This window comes from Podarcis raffonei, chromosome 2 (genome assembly GCF_027172205.1).
Source record: "Podarcis raffonei isolate rPodRaf1 chromosome 2, rPodRaf1.pri, whole genome shotgun sequence".
In the NCBI taxonomy this organism is placed as follows: domain Eukaryota; kingdom Metazoa; phylum Chordata; class Lepidosauria; order Squamata; family Lacertidae; genus Podarcis; species Podarcis raffonei.
Window position 1 is genome coordinate 9,724,499 of NC_070603.1, and position 13,730 is coordinate 9,738,228.

At 46.0% G+C, this 13,730-nt stretch overlaps 1 protein-coding gene across 3 annotated transcripts in view; it reads right to left on the reverse strand.

Annotated features, from left to right (window-relative positions):
* The window catches only part of COL2A1 (collagen type II alpha 1 chain), a 96,160-nt gene that overhangs the window by 15,449 nt on the left and 66,981 nt on the right, over positions 1-13,730 (reverse strand). For all 3 annotated transcript variants that reach the window (XM_053373002.1, XM_053372994.1, XM_053372987.1), the window contains 11 exons: positions 13,313-13,366; positions 12,630-12,674; positions 11,272-11,370; positions 9,754-9,861; positions 9,494-9,547; positions 8,588-8,641; positions 7,928-7,981; positions 5,936-5,989; positions 5,723-5,830; positions 4,784-4,837; positions 1,186-1,239 (listed from right to left, as the gene is read on the reverse strand). In XM_053373002.1, coding sequence (XP_053228977.1) covers positions 1,186-1,239; positions 4,784-4,837; positions 5,723-5,830; positions 5,936-5,989; positions 7,928-7,981; positions 8,588-8,641; positions 9,494-9,547; positions 9,754-9,861; positions 11,272-11,370; positions 12,630-12,674; positions 13,313-13,366 — 738 coding nt within the window. The remainder of the gene's footprint in view (positions 1-1,185; positions 1,240-4,783; positions 4,838-5,722; positions 5,831-5,935; positions 5,990-7,927; positions 7,982-8,587; positions 8,642-9,493; positions 9,548-9,753; positions 9,862-11,271; positions 11,371-12,629; positions 12,675-13,312; positions 13,367-13,730) is intronic.

Here is a 13,730-nt window from a genome sequence, read left to right on the forward strand (position 1 = left end):
ACATTTTTGAAGATGTTCCATGAGACGCTGCTTTTTCTTGCATTCACGACAACTAAGGTTACCACCCATCCCTCAAAAAATGGGACTGTCCCATTTTGGGGCACAAAGTACCCTGTCCTGTTTGGCCCCCAATCTGTCCCATTTTCAAAGTCATAAAAAGAAAAATAGGCATTTGTTTGCTCACTCAAACATGCTTATCTTGCATGCAACCAATATCAAAATGGCTTTGAAGTCATTTCATTCTGCACCAGGTAAAGTAATTTGGAAGTGAAAGGAGAACTTAAATGCATTTTGTAAGCTCCTGGGGTTGAAAGTATTCAAGGTTAGAGCCCCACTGGTTGTTGTGCAAGTAGAAGTCAAGTGATTTAGAACTTGGCAGGTCCCAGATTGCGGGGAAAGGGGGCACAGGAAAAAAGGCCTCTAATCAATTAATACAGGTCAGGTTCAAGGGACTACTTCCATAATTCCAGGTGGAGTATCAAAAGCATCAGAGCTTGTAGGTGAATAAACCAGACTTGTTAGGAAGTCCACTCAAGTTACTAGTCAGATCTTTGTTGTTTTTAACTAGGTAAAATAATAGACCAGGGAAGAAGGAACTTTCATGTGACTTAAGTTTTAGTGCTTTTATCAAGGCAACCCAACAGAAGCGTTTGATGTTTCTACCCACCGGAGTCTTAATTTTGAGTAGGCTTGCACTATAAAAGTAAGTCTAACTGTTCAATAGGGCTTACTTCCACGTAAGTGGATGACTGCAGCCTCAGTTTCTGCCACTTCTATATCCCTCTCCTGTGGGATTTTATATCAAGTTATCCCTTATTAGCTTACATGTATTTATGATTTCCTCTATTTTATTCCTAAAACAATTGATATAAACACATAAAACACATTTTAAACGCTATATATATATATATGGTGTTTAAAATATATATATATATATAGTGTGGCCTTTGCCACATTTAACCTGAATCACCCCAACACTGTTGTCAGCCTACCCTCTCTTATCTCCTAAATATTTTGTTTTATTCACAATCCCACTTGGTTCCTGCTTCAGGCTTTTAGCTAACTCTTTGGTAAAGACATAAAGCTATTAAAAAACAAACACATTCCCATTGAATACCTCTTTCTTGGTTGCCTATAATACAAATTTAAAATAAAATAAATGCCTATCAGTGACCAACAACTTACGTTAGGGCCTGGTGGTCCAACTCTTCCTGCTGCGCCAGGGAATCCAGTAGCACCCTAGGAAGACATAAAAAGGATTATGAACAGAGCACCCAGGGACATTTGAGGCACCAGCGGGTGGTTAGGGAAGCTGCAGAACCACCCCCTTTATTTTCAGCCTGTTTCACTGAAGACTCAGTTAAAGGTAAAGGTAAAGGTACCCCTGCCCGTACGGGCCAGTCTTGACAGACTCTGGGGTTGTGCGCCCATCTCACTCAAGAGGCCAGGGGCCAGCGCTGTCCGAAGACACTTCCGGGTCACGTGGCCAGCGTGACAAGCTGCATCTGGCGAGCCAGAGCCGCACACGGAAACGCCGTTTACCTTCCCGCCAGTAAGCGGTCCCTATTTATCTACTTGCACCCAGGGGTACTTTCGAACTGCTAGGTTGGCAGGCGCTGGGACCGAGCAGCGGGAGCGCACCCCGCCGCGGGGATTCGAACCGCCGACCATGCGATCGGCAAGCCCTAGGTGCTGAGGCTTTTACCCACAGCGCCACCCGCGTCCCTTTGAAGACTCAGTTATACAGCTGCAAATAAAAGGTTTCAAGTGTGTTTTAAGTGCAATATACAATGTGACACCAGATGGCGATGGTGAGCTTTATGGAAAATTCAATGTATTTTTTAAAAAGCACTTTTTTCAGAACATTTTTTAATATGTGTGTAGATTCCACCTGAAAAAGGTTTCAATTTGGTGAAGTTTGGAAAGCATATAAGAAACCCTCTTTGGCTTCGAGAATTACCGTATTTTTTGCACCATAACACTCACTTTTTTCCTCCTAAAAAGTAAGGGGAAATGTCTGTGCGTGTTATGGAGGGAAGGCCTACGGGTGGCATGCCTACGGATTTTCCTCCTCTAAAAACTACGTGCGTGTTATGGTCTGGTGCGTGTTATAGAGCGAAAAATACGGCACCTGCTGAGGTCAAAAAAGAGGCCAGACTGAATAAGGGAGTCCTTCTATTTCTCCCCTGCTGCGTGTCAGTGCTGATGTGTTTCAGGCACGGGGGCAAGGACCCTTCACTAAAACACGATTGGTACTGATTCTACCAGCTGACCATGCCCTCAAAGCCCAGCTCACCACACAACCATTTCTTGGGCTGATGTCTGTTCTAGATCGTGGTTGCCCATAGCACCCATAACATCCAAGCTTGTTAAAAGCATCAAGTGAGATAGCTGGCCCACAGATGGGCAGGAGACTAGGCTGCAGATACCTCGCCTCTAATAAAGCAGTGCAAATCTCAATGGTTCCCTGGAAGACCCGTTTATGAAAGAGCCCTTCCACTTTAGCTTCTCCACTTCTTGGCCATCATGAAAGAATAATCAAGTTTGAAAAACCTTTCTGAAGACAGGAGCTAGCTTGGCCTAGACTGTGATCCTCCTGTCTTTTATACATTGTTATTATTATTATTATTATTATTATTTATACCCTGTCCATCTGGCTGGGCCTCCCCAGCCACTTTGGGCAGCTACCAACCGAAAGTTAAAAACAATACAGCATCAAACATTAAAAACTTCCCTAAACAGGGCTGCCTTCAAGTGTCTTTTAAAAGTAAGATACAGTGGTACCTCTGGATGCGAATGGGATCCATTCCAGAGGCCCGTTTGCATCCAGAAGCGAACGCGACCCGCGTCCACAAGTCTGCGGGTCATGATTCTGTGCTTCTGCGCATGTGCATGACTTCATTTTGACCATCTGCACATGTGCGAGTGGTGAAACCCAGAAGTAACACACCCCGTTACTTCCGGGTCACTGCAGCGGGCAACCCGAAAATACTTATCCCGAAACTACTTCAACCTGAGGTGTGACTGTAGTTGTTTATTTCCTTGACATCTGATGGGAGAGCGTTCCACAGCACTGGCGCCACTGAACAACAGTATAAGGTACTGTCTTACAGTGACAGTCTCCCTCAACCTGTAGCCTTCCAAGTGTTGCTGGACTACAAGTTTTATCATCCCTGACCACTGGGCATGCTGGTTGGGGCTGATGGGAGTTGTAGTCCAACAGCATACAGAGGGCATTAGGTTGAAAAAGGCCAATCTTATACTAACTGGCAGTGGCTTCCCACATCTCCCACCCAAGAGACTTAAGCAGAAACAGCAGAAGCTGAACCTATGACCTTATGTAGACAAAGTATTTTTAATCTTTGTTGGAAGCCGCCCAGAGTGGCTGCGGAAACCCAGCCAGATGGGTGGGGTACAAATAATAAATTATTATTATTATTATTATTATTATTATTATTATTATTATTATTGCTATATGAGACACAACAGCCCAGGGCTGGCCCACCAATGAGGTGGGATGAACCAGCTGCCAAGGCGGTACTCCTATGGGCTCCCTGACTGCCCTGCTGCCTCCCACAATCGGTGCCAATTTCCAGCAATATTTCGTCGGAACCTGTCATTGTTGCTGCCATTTTGCACCCCCACCACCCCAGGTGAGGACTGTGTGGTGGAGCGGTGCTTCCTGTTTTGCCTCAAGCAGCAAAAGAGCCCAGTAAATTGCCCACAACAGAGTGTGGAACCTTTTTTTGCCTCAGGTCCACATTCCCAATTTTAAACTGGACACTTTTCTCACACAGAAACACACCTCAACATTCCCTCCTGTGCACATACTTTTTAAAACACATCTCCCCTCGTTGAGTTGATGAGGCTCGTGAAGAGAAAGTAGCTATGGCATAAGCACATGGGGAGGTTTTACAGTTACCAGATAAACTGAGGGAGGGTGGCAGGCTTAGGTTCATTGCCAGTAGTCTTTGGAGCGAAGCTACCATATTTACCGTATTTTTCGCTCTATAGGACGCACCCAACCATAGGACGCGCCTTGTTTTAGAGGGAGAGAACAAGAAAAAAATTTATCTCCCTCTCTGGGCAGCACCCCTTCAGTGAAGCGGCAGGAGAAATGGAGCCCCTTCCATTTCTCCTCCCGCTTCGCTGAAGGGGCGCTGCGCAGAGAGGGAAAGCTGCGCAGCACCTCTCCAGTGAAGCCAGGAGAGCAAGAGGGATCAGTGCGCACTGACCCCTCTTGCTCTCCTGCCTTCAGCGAAAGCAACACGAAGCCTCCGGAGCGCGGCGGGAGCGCTCCCTCTGCGCTTCAGAGGCTTCCCGTTGCTATCGCTGAAGCCATGGAGCCTGCATTCGCTCCATAAGATGCACATACATTTCCCCTTAATTTTTGGAGGGGAAAAAGTGCATCTTATAGAGCGAAAAATACGGTACATGAATTTAATGCGCACCTCAGTTTTCAGAACCTTGAAACCCAGGAACTGTTTGCTATGTCAGCGGCATTTTACAAGCTTGCGATAGAATCTAATGCACCATCAAATCTAATGCGCACCCTAATTTTCACGACGTAATTTCGCCAAAAAAAGGTGCGCATTACATTTGAGTAAATATGGTATTTATCTGAGTGGTGTAATCACTGACTTCTGCTCTTCAAGGTTCTGAACAGGGTGATCTACAGTAGAAGCTTCAAGTCAAGTATGGTTATTTTTAAAACTATCACAACACAGTTATCAGAGGTGCCAGTAAGGGAAGGAATGAAGCAAATTGTCCATAAAATACTTACCGGAGGTCCCTGTGCACCACGCGCTCCCTTAGGACCAGTCACACCAGTTGGACCCTACGGAGACACAAAAGAAAATCTGGATTAGGCACAGTTAACCTTCTCACTGAGCTTCTGCCAGAGATCTCTGTTGCACAGATCTGAAAGAAGCAACCAGCCTCCTTTCTGACAGACCTCTGCCTCGTCTTTCGATGTTTACTCTCTGCCACTCTCTTGCATGATGTGAACACATGTGTGCCACACAGAGCAAAATCTCTGCTTTACAGGGTTGGGGTTTTTTTGACTGTGTAAGAGTACATGAAAATAGGAGCGACGCCCCTGGCACATGAAAACATGCTACAGAAGCCATTTCTACCAGTTCTCGTGCAGTGCAACATGCCCTGGTTGTTTGTACCCCAGAAACTAATATTCAGAAATACATCTCCTCTGAACTTGGAGGTACCACAGCCAGTAGCCGTCTAGCAGACTCCATGAATGTGTTTAATTCCAGTTGACTAAGTTAGGGGGCGGAGGTTAACATAATAGATAATATAAGGATGTATACAATTTTACAATATGCAGAAGTTAACATGGGTTGAGAAATCAGAGAGAGGAGCTGAGGGAAGTCTTAGGGGGGGGAGGGAGGGTTTGTTTTGATAATTTGTTATATTGAAATTGTTAATAATTTTTTTTAAAAAAAAAGTTAGGGGAGGGACATAGCCCCAAATGAATGATGTTCTATCCAGCCTATGACTCTGCTCCAATACTTCCCTCATATGACCCTTAAGCCCCAATCTTCTTTCAACGAGGAGACAGGTCTCCTCCAGCATCTTAAAAAAAGCCCCCACCCGGCTCTTGCTAGTCACTGGCTACCATCCCAGGATAGGAATCCTAGAACTGTAGAGTTGGAAGGGACCCCAGTGGTCATCTAGTCCCACCCCCTGCAATGAAGGATTTACCAACCTGTGGGCCAGGAGCACCAGATGAACCTTGTGGGCCTGGGGCCCCAGCATCTCCCTTCTGGCCAGTTTCCCCTTGCTCGCCTTTAGCACCAGGTTGTCCATCAGCACCCTGTTATTGGGGAGGAAGGCAAAAGCATCCATGGTAAGAGAGAGAGAGATAGAGAGATGCCGGCCAATGGGAGGAAAGAGGTTTAAGAGTCCGAGAATTACTCACAGGAGGACCAGCGAATCCAGCAGGGCCGGGAGCACCAGGTTCACCACGGTCACCCTGAAACAGAAACAGTCGTCAGCTGTGGAAAGGGTTGGTTAAAACACCATCCACCCAGTCATCTGGATGCCCTATGCCAGGTATGGCCAACACCTGGATTCTCAAGGTCAGTTTTATTCTCCAGGAACTAGTCTAGTCTACGGCTGGAACTTCCCAGGCCTCACACATAAAGGTAAAGGTAAAGGGACCCCTGACCATTAGGTCCAGTTGTGGCCGACTCTGGGGTTGCGGCCCTCATCTCGCTTTATTGGCCGAGGGAGCCGGCGTACAGCTTCTGGGTCATGTGGCCAGCATGACTAAGCCGCTTCTGGTGAACCAGAGCAGCGCATGGAAATGCCGTTTACCTTCCCGCCAGAGCGGTACCTATTTATCTACTTGCACTTGACGTGCTTTCAAACTGCTAGGTTGGGAGGAGCAGGGACCGAGCAACGGGAGCTCACCCCATTGCGGGAATTTGAACCGCCAACCTTCTGATCAGCAAGTCCTAGGCTCTGTGGTTTAACCCACAGCGCCACCCGTGTCATAGTGATCTGTAATTAAGTCAGCATCACCCACTGGTAGAGGATTCCTTCCACCCAATGGGATGAGGTCGTTAAATGGGGGCCTTAGGAACAAACATGCTCCCCAAGGCACCCAAGAGAGGGTGGGGAGAGAGAATGACTGCTAGTGGCACTTTGAACATGAAATAGTCACAGGGGATTCACTGCTGATTTTCCTTATAAGTAGAACTGTGAACAGTGTCCCCCTGCCCAATTCTACACCTTGATTAAGGTTTGCTAAGGTCACCAAAGAAATGGCTGGCCTGTAGGAAGGGCCGGATTTAGGTTTGATGAGGCCCTAAGCTACTGAACGTAATGGGGCCCTTTAAATGTCCAGCTGTCCTTTGTCAACAACAAATTGTTGCTGTTTTTTGTGTTGAATATATGCTATATGGTAATTTATGGACCTAAAGCCATTTGCCACTGTAGCTGTATGTAGGTTTTATTTTATTTGTTTTTTATCTTATATTTTGGAAATGTACATCCAGTTTTTTCCCCTTTGAATTTTTTGGGGGGCCCCAAGAGAGTGGGGCCCTAAGTTATAGCTTGTTTAGCTTATACGTAAATCCGGCACAGCCTGTAGGCCACCAACTCACATTCTCTGCCCAATGCAAAGAGTCCCACAACCTTACATTGTTGGGGCATGAAATTGGGGTCTGTCTTTTCTTCACTTAGCATAGCAAGGCTCACATCCTCAAGTAATGAGAACTGTTTATGCCAAAGATGTAAGGTCAAAGATTCGTGAAATGTTAAGCGGCACTAATTCACAATTGCTCTATTTAAAGAAAATGTGACTCCAGCTAAGGCCTGCTTTGCTAAATGCCGGTCAAAGCAACAAAGGCCCCTCTCTTGAGATGATATTCACACACTACAGCAGCACACAGTATGGAAACAGCAAGAAATGTGCTTGTTTGCCCCTCTGTGCTACTGATAGGAGCTGAAGGAGACCCCTATTAGGGTTTCAAAGATTTTAAAGGCCAAGCTGAATCTTTCCCCATTCAGATAAAAGTAAAGGGACCATTAGGTCCAGTCGTGACCGACTCTGGGGTTGCGGCCCTCATCTCGCTTTATTGGCCGAGGGAGCCGGCGTACAGCTTCCGGGTCATGTGGCCAGCATGACTAAGCCCCTTCTGGTGAACCAGAGCAGCGCATGGAAACACCATTTACCTTCCGGCCAGAGTGGTACCTATTTATCTACTTGCACTTTGACGTGCTTTTGAACTGCTAGGTTGGCACGAGCAGGGACCGAACAACGGGAGCTCACCCCGTTGCAGGGATCTGAACTGCCAACCTTCTGATCGGCAAGTCCTAGGCTCTGTGGTTTAACCCACAGCACCACCCGCGTCCCCCCCATTCAGATACGCTTCTACAAAAGAATTCATAGTAATATCAAACTTACGGGGCCACCACGAGCACCTGCAGCACCAGCTGGGCCAGGGGGGCCAGATTCACCCTGGTGGAATTAAAAAAAGAGAAAAAAGTGAGGCAGTACAGTCTCCAGTTCATAGTTCAAATCTTACGTCAGTAGAAGATCAAGGATTTTGTACGATCCACATTTTTCTCAAACCAACCTGGTGAAATTATTTTCTGTTTTTTAAAACTTTTTCTTATTTTGAAATACAGTTCTTAGATTATTTTTAAAAAAGGATAAAAATGTGTATTTTAAGATTAAAATGCATACAAAATGTACATTTTTGGGGGATCAAGTATGTAGAAAAATGCATATTTTGTGAATATCTGTTTTAAAATGTAGTTTTCTTCATGCTTTGCAGATCAGTGGGGAAATTCAACAAAACAGAATTAGGAATAGACGTGAATGAAACGGCATGGACCAGAAATAGACTGATCCATCATGAAAGGCATTAAAATACGCTAGAAGCAACAGCAGACAGGAAGTCACCATTAAACCATTTTTAGTCTGGAGTGAAATACGCCCCAATTTGACACAAAATGTGGAACAGGCTGTTACTGAGACAAATATACCCACAAGACTTAGAAACCACCTCTGCCTGCTGCGTAGCCTAACCAAGGACAACTCGTTTGCAGAAGACTTTCTTACCTTCTCTCCATTGGCGCCAGCAGGGCCAGGAGGACCAATGGGACCAGTCAAGCCCTGGCAAAGGGGAAAAAAAGAATTAGGTGTACTGGTGAGAAGCATCCCATTTGTATCAAAGGCATCCCTGCTTTACTGGCAGTTTTAGAACATTAGCACAGAGTTTCCTAAAAATGGGGCACAAACGTTACCTCCCCCCCACTCTTTCTGAAGCGCATAGAAGATGGGACTGGATGCACTTTCGGAAGAGTAGCCGGGAACACCTAACACTTATTCATCAGTACTGGTTTTCTTACCTTGACAGCTTGAGAATATTCTGTAGTTAGGCCTTTGACCTAAACTCTCTTTTGGCCTTGTCAAGTTTTCAGAGGCTCAGCTCTAACCAAAAGCCCACTCTTGCCTTGATCACGGTTGCCCAATGGTCAAGTCATTTCCCTCTCTTCTATAGAGGAGGTAAAGGTAAAGGGACCCCTGACCATCAGGTCCAGTCGTGACCGACTCTGGGGTTGTGGCGCTCATCTCACTTTATTGGCCAAGGGAGCCGGCGTACAGCTTCCAGGTCATGTGGCCAGCATGATTAAGCCGCTTCTGGCGAACCAGAGCAGCGCACGGAAATGCCGTTTACCTTCCCGCCGGAGCGGTACCTATTGATCTACTTGCACTTTGACGTGCTTTTGAACTGCTAGGTTGGCAGGAGCAGGGACTGAGCAATGGGAGCTCACCCCGTCGCGGGGATTTGAACCGCCAACCTTCTGATCGGCAAGTCCCAGGCTCTGTGGTTTAACTCACAGCGCCACCCGCGTCCCACAGCACCACCCCAGTAGATGTGTTTTTCTCCACTATCAACCTCTTAGTTGGCTAAACCGGTTGCCTGATGTCTTAAGAAAGGAAAAAGCTAAGTTGGCCACTTACTCTGCCGCCATCTTTGCCAGGAGCACCTTCTGGTCCCTTTTCACCAATATCACCCTGTTGGAGGACAGCAGAAGGAAAGACGGTAAGTAGGTGGCAATTCTGAGAACCCTCTTTGTTTATGATAATTGCCCCAGAGTGAAAAGATTAAAAAAGTGGTTTTCAATTCCACCCGGCTAATTGGCAGGTGGCACCCAACCCCTGATAAAACAGCCCTTCAAGTATTCCATGAAGAGGAGGAGGAGGAGAAGGTGACCACTTACCCTGTCTCCCTTTGGTCCAGAAATACCTGCAGCTCCTCTCTCACCAGGCATTCCCTGAAGACCTGGGGGGCCTTGTGCTCCAACGGCACCAGCAGGACCAGTCGCGCCCTGGAAAAGAAAAATAAGGCACACCATTAAAGCTTGGTAATATTTCCATATATCTTCCAAACTCCGTTTGAAATCCGTATCGTGGTATCGGTTTCATAATTTTTGACCTGGCAATATATGACAAGTCATGATGTGTGTGTGTGTGTGTGTGTGTGTGTGTGTGTGTGTGGTGCAAAAATCACAATGCAGAAAAAACAGTGAAGCCAGCCGATGCTGCTCTCAATTCCTGCAGCACCTGTTAACTTTGCTGGCTCAGCTTTCCCCTGACTCCTGAAGAAGGCAGCGACTTACAACAGCAGGTGCTGGCAAAAATCACAATGTAGGAAAAAACATGAAGCCAGTCAATGCCTCTACGTAAGGTAAAGGGACCCCTGACCATTAGGTGCAGTCGTGACCAACTCTGGGGTTGCGGCGCTCATCTCGCTTTATTGGCCGAGGGAGCCGGTGTACAGCTTCTGGGTCATGTGGCCAGCATGACTAAGCCACTTCTGGCAAACCAGAGCAGTGCACGGAAATGCCATTTACCTTCCCGCCGGAGCAGTACCTATTTATCTACTTGCACTTTGATGTGCTTTCGAACTGCTAGGTTCTGATCGGTTCTGACCTTCTGATCGGCAAGTCCTAGGCTCTGTGGTTTAACCCACAGCGCCACCCGTGTCCCTTCAATGCAACATCCTTATACTGATATATCACAATGTCTGAAATATCGCAATGTTTAGCTGGTGATATATCACAGTATTGAAAACCAGGTATTGCCCAGCCCTAGTCACAATCCCTATGCAGCTGCTTGGGCATTCATCACAATAGACTTGCAGGATTACAGAGAGAAGCACTATCATGTATTATTTCACCAACATGGCATCGATGAGCTGAACCCACACCTCCCTTCTCTGGTACCTCGGGTTACATACGCTTCAGGTTACATACGCTTCAGGTCTCAGACTCTGCTAACCCAGAAATAGTACCTGGGGTTAAGAACTTTGCTTCAGGATGAGAACAGAAATCTTGCTCCTGTGGCGCAGCGGCAGCAGGAGGCCCCATTAGCTAAAGTGGTGCTTCAGCTTAAGAACAGTTTCAGGTTAAGAACGGACCTCCAGAACGAATTAAGTTCTTAACCCGAGGTACCACTGTAATCAGTGTAGGTCTTTCAATTAATCTAGTCTCTGCTGAACTCCGCTACCCAAAGTCTCTTCAAAGAAGCAGCGCCCTGACAAGGAAGCTTGCCAATATCTTCCCCCCAATGGTCCCTCAGCTGATTTCCCTATTATCCTCTTTCTCTGAAAGAAAATGAGCTCATAATGTACCTGGCGGTCCATATACTTTCTGTATGGCAGCCACGGGGTTGGGAGGTTGGAGAAAGGTGTACAGGCTGCCCTGCAGAACAGGAAGTAATTCTAAGTTGCCACCTACCTTGGGTCCATCGGTCCCAGGAGTGCCGGGAAGACCACGAGGACCCTGCAAGCCTTGGGAGCCTGGAGATCCACGCTCACCTGGGAAGCCGCGCTCGCCCTAGAGAGGAAAGATCATTTTAGTGCTCAGGATGAGTAGAAGGCTCTGTTCTAGAGTGGCATGATTATGGGAATGGTTGAGGATTTTGTACTTTCCTCATTTTAAAGCAAACACCCTATACTTAATATGCAGCCTGGAATCCTTCATTTATCACAGTCCTCTGAATTTTGAGTTTTCAGCTCAAAAACACACCAAAATACAAATAAAAATGAGTATTTTTGATAGGGTGCAGAAGTGTGTATTTTAGGATAAAATGCATACAAAAATGCCCATTTTGTGGAAGAAAATTATATTAAAAACCAATGCACGCTTTGCACTTTTTTAAAAAAAATGCGACAACTGATACAAAAATAAAATGGACTTACGATTTATTATTAGTATTATTTAGCTAAATTTATACACCACTAACTCAAACTAAAGACCTTGTAATGGTTCTAGGGGTTGCTCGTGCGTAAGCCGGTGCAAACACCTGGCTGGGTTGCCTGAGTGAACCTTTCCTGTCCGGACAGCCACTCACCCGTGGCTGACTCAATCGCTGGCAGAATCCGCCAGTGGGCGTTTCTTAAACTTCTTCCAGCAAAGAAGCTCTTTGACGCCCAGTCTCCTCCTACTCTCCCTGTGCGGAAGCCTTCTGCGCAAGGAGGACGTAGGCAGTGGAGGACTCTTCCTCTCCCCGCTTGTCCCCGGCAAGGAGTCATGGGACCTCCTCGCTGATTCCCCCATCTGCCCCCCATCTCCACTGGAGCTACGCTGATTCCCTTCCCCAGAAGATGGGCTGCCTCTCCCACTCCTGGGACGCTCTCTGGGATCCCTTTGGAGCTTGCTCTCTCCCTCCGGCACTGATGGCAGTTCCCTGACAGACCTCTAAATGGTTGACAAAAGACAATCCAAAATGGCAATAAAAGCAAACATTGAAACAAGTTACATTAATAAATTAAAACATAAAAAAATCAATTATTTAAAAACAATTTTGCTTACTAAAATAACACGCCAAAATTACATGCCTGGGTAGGCTTACTGGAACCGTAATGTTTTTAGCAGGCACCAAAAAGAATAGAGCGAAGACACCTGCTTACTAATTTCAAATGGCATGGCTGCTGCCACACTAAAGATTTTATTTCTTGGATAATATGGGGCAGTGGTAAAAGTGCCAGTTCTGCAGATCTGTGTGGTCAAGTGGGTATCTATGAATTAACCACAGTGGATTTAGACTGATTCACCCACCCCTAGGCTCTTGATTTTAATTTTACGCTACTTACTCTGGGACCAACAAGACCAGGAGCACCAGCCTCTCCAGGAACACCCTGAAAGAAAGATATACATATCTATTTAGAAGCAGGGAAAGAGGGCAGGAGAGAGGTTAGCTAATCTATAGTCCCCTGAACAACCATCAAGATTCCCCCTTGGATCAAATACTTCTCAACCGTTATACTTAAATATAGTGTGTTGCTAATTTTAGATTATTTGCAGAGAATAATCTAAAAATACCTATGAATAGAAGGGCAAAGAGGAGGTCGAAAGAGACTCTCAATGATCAAGTGGGCCCTCTGTTGCAGATCTCATGCAGTTTTTCCTCTGCTATGTCCAGCACATTGATCCCACACATCCAGTGAACATTACTGCCAACAATTAAATGAGCCCAAGCATGCATTTGCTTCAAAACAACATTTGTTTATCTAGCTTGCTGCACTGAATACATATTGACCCTCCCTGCCCAGTTCAGCTGCCAAGAATTACTATCTGGAACAAGGAGGGCTTCACAGAATAAAACACCTGCGGCTGATTTATTCCTCATATACACAGAAACTATTGACTAGAAGGAAGTCTCTTTGCAGCAGGACACCCTGAAGCTTAGAAAGTCAACACTCTGCAGACTTGAGTTCTTATTCTGTCCAGATTATTCCAAGGGTGATCCCCAATGCCCATCTCTCTCATTACTTACCTGGTCACCTGGCTTTCCACCTTCACCCGGAGGACCTGGGGGCCCTGGAAGTCCCTGAAAACAAGAAATATAGTGTTAGCATGACACTCTTGGGGAAGTGCCAGTCTAGAAACGCCAATAGCGTCCAGGGCAGGAAGGGAAGTCTTGTGATCCAAAATGATTGCCATTAAATTTTTATCAGACAGGAAGTAAAATAACTTGGCTTAACTGTATACAACTGGAGCAATGGGCAAAGAAGTGGTTAAGGGAAAAGAGGAAATGCAAAGAATATACAAAATTTGAAGAAAAAAAAAGATTATAAAAAGGGGAGATAAAGAAGAAAATACAGGGGAAATCAGTGAAATTTATAAAATATTAGTAGAAATGGAGGAACAAGAAGATCAATTAAAAGAAGTGTGGGAAAAGGAGACAACAGGGC